Raw genomic sequence first — 9,090 nt, forward strand, 5'->3', positions numbered from 1 at the left:
AGTTGACTTTAAAGTTAAAAATGTGTTATTTTCTACACGGTAACTAAAATATATTAACAACGAAAATGTCTTTTGCTATATCTTTCGACATGACAGTATGAGATTAACTTAACCTTGTAAAGCTATCAGCATTTTTGGAGTTCAACAACACCGCTATGGTTCATGCAAGCATGCAACTCAATCAATAAAGCCAACTTTAACTGCGTGCACGCATATACTATAGCTAATAATTATGGCATATACCTTTTCTTCTTCTGCCACAACTTTCCACGTATTGTTTTTCCTTAGGTGAAGCTTTTCAATATCCTTCTGATATGCCAGCAAGCCAGTAATCTTTGGTACATTTGTAACATCATCCGGAACAACAACAATCTATAAAAATTCCGTTTAGTTTCGTGGAACCGATTTTCTAACTTCTCAAAATTATTGATATTCTGGGAGGAAGAGTTACAAAAGTCTCACCAAACAATGCCCTGAAAAGATGCTTTTAGATAAACCGCAAAAAATCACAAAACTATACGACCCTGGAATACATTCATTATACAGGGTGTATCAGAAAAAACTAGAAGATTTTAAAATGTCCAAAAAACTATCATTTTATCAAAATATCTCAAAAATATACTTACGTCTAAGTATTTTAGCATCTCCTGGCTTATCTAACAGTAAAAACTATCAGAAAAATTAACCTAAAAAAGCGGGAGAACGGTTTGTAAAAGCCTCATTTTTAACCGCTTGCGCAAAGAAAATGAGAGGTTCAAAATCCAAGTTCATTTAAAGAGATGAAAGTTTGGACTCCTTTGTGCAATGTATCAAAATTTCAGAAAATTTGATAAACATTAAGTCCGCCGTGAAACGTTTCAAAATTGGACTTTTTCCGTTTACTCCGCTCTCGCGTAACCTTTTTTCATGCAAGAATGATTACATGCATGAGTTAAGTACCACTCGAACGTGCTCATGCATGTAATCATTCTTGCATGAAAAAAGGTTACGCGAGAGCGGAGTAAACGGAAAAAAGTCCAATTTTGAAACGTTTCACGGCAGACTTAATGTTTATCAAATTTTCTGAAATTTTAATACATTGCACAAAAGAGTCCAAACTTTCATCTCTTTAAATGAACTTGGATTTTGAACCTCTCATTTTCTTTGCGCAAGCGGTTAAAAATGAGGCTTTTACAAACCGTTTTCCCGCTTTTTTAGGTTAATTTTTCTGATAGTTTTTACCGTTAGATAAGCCAGGAGATGCTAAAATACTTAGACGTAAATATATTTTTGAGATATTTTGATAAAATGATAGTTTTCTGGACATTTTAAAATCTTCTAGTTTTTTCTGATACACCCTGTATACATTGATTCTACATGATTATATACTGTACATTCATTCCAGATCATTGTATACAGGCTATATGAATATATTTATCACTGCAATAAAATCCAAGGTTAAATTTGCATTATGTATAATTGTCGTGATTCATGTAAAGGGTAATAAATTCGCCAATCTTGTTTATCGACCTTCATTGATAATACACTCCCAAATCTTCTAAGCAGCGATGATAGTATATTCTTCGATCCATTTTGGATTGAAGGAATACTGAACAGTTTTCCATACAGAATTGCGTGATTCCTGGACATGGGATGTTGCGAAAGCAAATGATATAGGCATTTCATAATGCCACTGTCAATTGCGACAGCTTCGCCTGGGGCATAGGAAAATTACTGAGCTGTTCGCCACCGTCAAATAATCAGTGATATTTTGCTCCACCACGTCTAATGAATTATTTGTAATCACTTTACGAGTGATTGTTTTATCATCTATGCAAGCGGGGATTTCAATCTTCAGATAAAGCATTCAGGTATAACTTGCTTACCCCATCATTTAACGTTGGTTCGCTTTTTCCACAGCGTCCCTATATGTGTTTAATGAAATCAAATAACAAGTCGTAATTTAAGTGAAGACATGGATTAAAACGACCCAAATGCATGTATAATAAAAAAATCGAGTGAATTTGTTAAATTTACAACAAATGATGGATTATTTCCGAATATTTAAGGCTATCCATGCTCAAAATAGAGGCCGGTAATCCTGACTTGTTCCCCGCGCACCTGTGTTAAACCATATAGATACCAACCTTCACAGGAATATTTCTATCTCCAACCAATTTATACCAAGCTGCATCACCATTTTCCTCTTCAGTCTTGTACTCCATGCACTTTTCCCACACCTTCCGAGGAGGATTCAATCTTACCCAAAACCCAGCACGAGCATTCTTCGTAACTGTACCTCCGTTCATGACTGTGCATTCTTTCCCACAGTAAACACCATTGCCTCCAGCTGGGCCATAGCAAGCACAGCACTAATTTCAAAAGGTAATTTGAATTACTAGAATGTTTAAGCAGTTGAAAAAGTAGTTCTACCAGTGATTTAGTTATCTCAACGCAATCTCATGGGATCGTGGTAAAATTGACATCATCAAAATAAGAATTTTGTCAATTTTGTTACCTTTCCTTTGTCGCAACCAAAAAAAGCTGTGGAACCATCACTTGTTCCAGAACTATTTCCAGCAAGAAAACTAAAGAGCAGGTCAAGATTGATTGCTAATATATTTACTTGGCATGAATATCTGACATACATGCTGATGCATAATAAATACACCTGCCACCACCTGATATTCATTTACCTGAGTCCACCAGAGAAATCAACCTGGATTGGAAATACACTGAGAGGGTGATAGGCAAATCCATTCGAACACGGCTTCTTCAGGCAGGAATTCATCATGGACTGCAAACGTATAAATTTGTCTTTTTTAAAACAACGTCATGATTATTTACAAAATGCGTTTATGGATTTTTGTTTATTTTTATTACTTCTCAAGATATTTTCGAATGAAATTATCTTCCATCCGCCATTTTGGATATGCATATTCTTGCTCTGATATGCGTTACGTCATAAGCTGGGTGAAAATTCGTTTTGTAACTTCAAATTGACGATCCGGCGAAGTGACAGTTCCATGGTATTAGAATCGCACGTATCTCAAATTGTAACGTTTGAATTGTAAGAGTCCTAAACTAAAGCGTAAACATGTAATTGTTATTTTTTAAGCGTCAACCCTGCTTTTGACGTGACGCAATTAGATCTCATTATAAAACAAGATGGCGGATATATCTCGATATCGCCAATATCTTGCGAAGTAAGGAAGATAAACAAATTTTATAAAAAGGCTCTATAAGAAGTGTAAATTTTCTTTTCAACAAAACAGAAATAATTGCCAGTTTAAAGCATATCCTATAAATTGCTTTTCAAAATATAAGGGAACAAAAGCCAGCGATATAATGTTACGGAAGTTAGACACATGACATTTAATGCTGTCAAAAATCGTCTCAAAAATTGAGGTATTTTGAAAACAGGCATATAATAAGTCATTGCGTGTTTTTCTTTTCATTATTTGCCTTTATAGACGCAATGCTAGCAATACATCATGGCAGAATGTCATTCTAGTATTCATTTCGAATGATGTCGACATATACCATGCACTCCAATAAATATAAATGAACGTTTAGGCCTATATTTCAATATTATGATCCATGGCAAATGCTTGAAGAACATGGGCATCCCCCAAGCATGCTCGCGATTATGTTAATTACATACTGTACTTAGTTCACCTACCCAACCAATCATTGCTGAAGGATGGCTGTAAGACCCAAACACTGAACATGAGAAATCTTTGGAAACAATTTCTTCTGTCATCAAATTTTTCACGTAGGAAATATCACCTATTCCAGGTAAATTATTCGGACATCCAATATCATTCACCATCAACAATTCTCCTAATGGGCGTTTGCTTTTGAAGCGATACGACCTGAAACATTAAAACATTTTCATCCCGTTCATGTCATGGCAATTAAATCCTATTGTAAAGTTAAACCCCTCAACTTCGATTTAAAAGGTTATAGTATGGTATATCACATTTATTAAGCGTGCACATAAGAACGGTTATACTTTATTACGCGCTTGCTTTTTGTGAATCAAACATAATTTTGCAAATTTCCTTTCCAAACAAACATTATTCCTTTCAAAACATTTATACAAACTAAAGCATTGACATGGGTGACGTAAATTAGTTTCTCATGCTATCTACGCACTATGTAAATCTTCGCACGATTCCGTTAGACTCTTTGGTGGCAAAATTTTTTTGTAATAATTTTTTTTAATATATCACAACAAAGTCTATAGAGTAAATTTAGCTATGAATTTATTGTTAATTTGTGATTTATTAAGGGTCATTCAGAACAATACATAACGTGCTAGGATGCAGGTAAGATAAAGTATTCTCGTAGCATTCAATTGCACGCAGTTTTTTAAAAGAGTGCACTTCTACCTATACAAAAAATGATAGCTCTACTAATTTGACATATATAACAGTATATTCATTAGTAATAACAATAGAATGAGAAATATACCAGTGTGATATAATATGCTTATATTGCACATCCGTAGAAACTTGAATTCTAAAGTCCAATATGGATACGTCACCAAAAGCACTAGAAAACTGAGGAATACCAAATGGTTCCACTGTAGAGTTGCTTGACGGAACATTCCAAGTCACGGTGTTATTCATAATCCCGAATAACATATACCCCCCACCATCTGTGGTCATGTCGCACCATACCTGGAAAGATTGGCCACTTGATCAAACGCTGTCCACCCCATCAGTGTACGCATAAATGGGGTGTGGTAAACAACCTCGTTCCCAGGGTATACGCTGTGGCTGATGACATCACACTCAGACTTACAGCAGGATAAAATAACTGCAAAATTTGCTTTAGTGACCTATTTACTATCGTCTAACACATTGAACTTCTTGTGAAGAGACTGCACATGTAATTATTAACTTCCCCTTCCCCTCCATAGTGAGTTCATACCAGGCTATTTCTGTACAGTTTGGGCAGAGCAAATACCCTGGGAACGAACGAGGTTGTTTCAGTGAATACAAATAAGACTGAAACTCTCTGACTCTCCCTCATTAATTAGTGAAATCAAGATGGCAGAAAATGAAGTCTTTCTTGTGGGTATGACGTCATAAATTTTGCAATAACGGAAGTATAATAACAGAAGTCTTACATGAAGTCTTTCTAGAGCTGGTTCATAAAAATGATAAAATAAAAATGGCGATGAATGATAATACATTTATACATTTATAAATCTACACGAAAGTGTAAATGTCTGTTACCCTCATACCCAGTATAGGAGTGATCATATACTTATGTAATAGTATCTCTGGCTTTACCTTAATTACGGTTAGGGTTGGGGTTATTGAAAATTTTATGACGTCATGTACGTTAGTTCGATATGATCTAACGCCGACTTAAAATAATACTTGTCACCATTTTTTCCTATGAAATTTCCGCGTGAATGCTTACCTACACAGTGAACTCAAATACGTCTGGAATGCTCACTTTGTCGGAAGTTTCAAGCCAAGATATCAAACACTGAAGCCTTTCTTGTAGGTATGATCCAGGCCTCCACGCAGAAATTTGGTTAGGTAAAATGGCGGCAATTACTGCGGCAATTATGATTTTACCTTTGAAATTTCTGCGTTAGAGGCCTGGATCATAACCACAAGAAAGGCTTCATTTTCTACGAACAAAGCATTTTATGCATCGGTAACAAACGAGAATAGAGATCGACGACTGTCTGCGAGTGATGAAAACCGGGCTTTAGGTAGGGACGCCGGCAATGCGAAGGCAAATGGTTTGTCTAAGGCAAATTCAGTAACGGAATGCAATATTTCAATATTCGAACCCAGGGGCGTAACTAGAACGATAATTGGGGGGGGGGGTGAATATTCATATATTCAGTTCTGCCCGACGGATTTCTGTTGTAAGCTATTGCAATTACAAAAGAAATCCGTAGGGCAGAACTGGATATATGAATATTCACCCCCCCCCAATTATCGTTCTAGTTACGCCACTCGTCGAACCACTGTCAAAAATCAAAGAGGGGCATCTGCTTCTCGGTCACTTGGTTTACAACTGGAATATTGATTCCAGGCTCAGCTAACTGATTGCGTTTTGAGTAAACTTAGCCAAAATAGCCAGTAAACCAAAAGTAACAATAACAAAAATGTAACATTGCGACGATTATGCCAATTATTACTCGACATGCAGCGCGGGAGTTGGAAACGCAAATATTGTTACATAGCAAACTGCGAAAACATCATGTGAATTTTTTGTTTGATTGTCAATATTATTAGTGGTATTTCAAAGTTCTAACTAACCTTTATCGGAATGGGACGACGAAAGTTTACCCAATAAAAGCCGTCTTTTGCCTTCGTGTTTTGATTTAGGATTTCCAAACAGTCATATCCAGGATTGAAATATTCACCAGAAGGTTTCGAACCTTAATGTTAAAAACACGAAAATGTACCCAGTAATGTTGAAAACAAAAAATAAAACTGCGTCCTGCATGTATTTACCTGCCGTCTTCGAGATACTGCACTAGCTATAGTTTTAGCTCAAATGTTGCTATTATGTATGTAACAGGAATCGTGACAATCAATCTTTTAATATAATACACTAGTGGTCAAAAAGAACTGCTTAGACACAAATTCATGAAAAAGAGGCAAATGCAGGATAGCTAGGGCTTCATAGGCATTGATAGTCTAGTTTCAAAAAGAGGGAGTGATAGAAATGCATTGGCCTGCACAGTCAAAAGACCTTAACCCTATTGAAAATCTGTGGGACAATGTCAAGGGGTTACAAGAGATGAATTAATTCACAAAGCGCCACATGGTTTATGGGTTGCTGTAAAGAATTTGCTTTAACTAAGATTACCACCTTAACAGAAAGTATATGCCACGCCGGTGTAAGGAGGGTCGACCAAATAGTAATATTTCATGTAGCTACGCCTTAGCATGTAATCTAGTCTGTATTTATTTATTGGTAAATGTTGTTAGTGTTGGAGAAACGAGATGGATAGCTATAAGTTTGGGATTACTAAGCTCTTCCGTACACTATAGGTAGCCTAGCAGGCCCTAGCTAGGAAAATAGTATACTTGTTCCTAAAATGCGGCCGGCCTTCCATTTAAACACAGTTCCCGGGGAAGAAAGATTTTAAAATTTAAATCATTTCCTCATGGTTAACTTCAGACTTCAACTTGAATGTCTGTTTACTGCAGGCATGTAAGGTACTGAAAATTGTGGAATTAGAACTGACAAAGCATAAACATAATTAGTTTTAGTTTGCTACTATATAACATTACCATCAGTTGTTTTCCAAGTGTACACTCCTTCATCTTCAGTGCAAACCAGGATAGTATCCTTATTCTGACGATCTTTCACCAGGACGAGCTCACCACGGTTGGCTTTTGCGCAGGTTCCAGGATTGTAACTATCACGAACTGTCAGTGACTGTTTGAAAAAAAAATCAGTGAGCCCAATCTAATAAGAATCAGAAGAGCTAGTGCGTGTTGCCATTGATCAAATCGAAAAAGATGGCAGCTTGCTTTATATGCATGCCTGCCTTTTTGTAGTAGCTATACCTATAAAACATGCTTAAACGTTGATCTGCATGTATTAAGAATAATTGCAAGGTGCATGAAGATCTGCACACATGCACAACTTCAACTATCGTACCTTCAAGGGAATTGCGGGGGAAAGCACCAACGCGGTAATGTAGAACTTTAATGGGAGCATCTCAATGTGCCTAAAGTGCAAGGGATAGATAAAGTGCATTAGTAACTGGAAATCTATTCTCTCAAATCTTTAGGCTGCTAGCCATGCACTGGTGGGTGTCAGTAGCGTAGCATGCAGCCTGACATAGCGGGACAAAATCGCTATGGCACTTGGTGTAGTGCATTAAATGTAAACTATACCATAAAAAAAGTTATTTAGGTACAAGCCAGCTGGGGCGAGTTGTTCGAAAACCTTGAAAACCGATGAAGCTATTTATGTTAAAATTTATAATCGTTAAAAGACATTTTAACCTCAAAATTGTGAAGTTCAGTCTTGGCCATGCCATGTGGTGAGGAATTTTTAACGTTTTAAATAATCACTATCCAGAGGATAACTTTACCAACCTTTCGAAAAACCGGCCCCAGATGTCGAAGAAAATGCCTTCTAATTTTGAAACGTCTATAAATAGATAAAGTGATAGTTTTCACAGTCAATGAACACCAAAATAGCGGGACAGGCTGGCAACGCTATTGTTTTCAGCCGAAGTGAAGAAGTGAATTGAAAAGAAATGAAGCCTAAAAGCATGGATAGTTGTTTCGCGTTTTAGCTATTGCGATGTTTTCATTCGTACATCTCTTTGCGTGCATGGGAGTGATGGGACAGGCGGTTGCTAATTATCTATACTTTAAACGTACGTAACGTAAGTGCCTGCTTACTCGTTATTTTCCAAGTTTACAAATGCTAAATTTAACTAACTATTAACACACATTTGTATATATGTATGATAGCCACAATTTTACAGACGAACATGACAACTCATTTTCACGACAGAGAGTATCGATTACGTATATATACGCGCTCAATTGAACCAGCATGCAATACCCACAACTGAACACAAACAGAAGTGCAATTGGTTATTGATCAATCAACACATCATTCGTTTACTAATCATTAGCTGACCTGCACGTTCCAGCGTGTTTCAATTTTCCTTACCTAAGCTTAGATCTTTTAGAAAACAAAAATATGCACAGAATTTCACAGTCTCCGGTTTCAATTTCACAAAGAATTTTAATTTCAAATTTCGCAAAGAAAATCAATTTTAATTTCATATGTGACCGAGTTGTCGATGTTACCATGCGTGAAAGAATGATACTCAATTTTATGACGCAATTTTTGGTTCATTCTCAGTAATGCATGAAATTTTCTTCAACGCATGTTTATTATGGTTCAGATTAGGTGAAGACGCAGAGCGAGATAACTCAGGATGCATCGCTTCTAAGCTTTTGCCCTACCCTTTCCTTTAACTATATACCAATACATAAGGATACCAGCGATTCTCGAACTCTGTGTTCATCGCCAACACAAAATGTCTATACGATGCATCGCTTGCTTACCACAGCTTTTACTTACCTAAATAGCAAT

At 36.5% G+C, this 9,090-nt stretch overlaps 1 protein-coding gene across 1 annotated transcript in view; it reads right to left on the reverse strand.

The window, feature by feature from the left end:
* The window catches only part of LOC114527802, a 15,791-nt gene extending 6,701 nt beyond the window's left edge, over window positions 1-9,090 (reverse strand). The window contains exons 1-11 of the mRNA XM_028549495.1: window positions 9,079-9,090; window positions 8,073-8,127; window positions 7,257-7,404; window positions 6,273-6,394; window positions 4,456-4,664; window positions 3,662-3,854; window positions 2,676-2,776; window positions 2,498-2,567; window positions 2,127-2,351; window positions 1,866-1,904; window positions 244-372 (exon numbers count right to left, since the gene is read on the reverse strand). Of these exons, the coding sequence (XP_028405296.1) occupies window positions 244-372; window positions 1,866-1,904; window positions 2,127-2,351; window positions 2,498-2,567; window positions 2,676-2,776; window positions 3,662-3,854; window positions 4,456-4,652 (954 nt within the window). The 5' untranslated portion in view covers window positions 4,653-4,664; window positions 6,273-6,394; window positions 7,257-7,404; window positions 8,073-8,127; window positions 9,079-9,090. The remainder of the gene's footprint in view (window positions 1-243; window positions 373-1,865; window positions 1,905-2,126; window positions 2,352-2,497; window positions 2,568-2,675; window positions 2,777-3,661; window positions 3,855-4,455; window positions 4,665-6,272; window positions 6,395-7,256; window positions 7,405-8,072; window positions 8,128-9,078) is intronic.

This window comes from Dendronephthya gigantea, unplaced genomic scaffold (genome assembly GCF_004324835.1).
Source record: "Dendronephthya gigantea isolate DGI-Jeju-01 unplaced genomic scaffold, DenGig_1.0 000047F, whole genome shotgun sequence".
NCBI lineage: Eukaryota > Metazoa > Cnidaria > Anthozoa > Malacalcyonacea > Nephtheidae > Dendronephthya > Dendronephthya gigantea.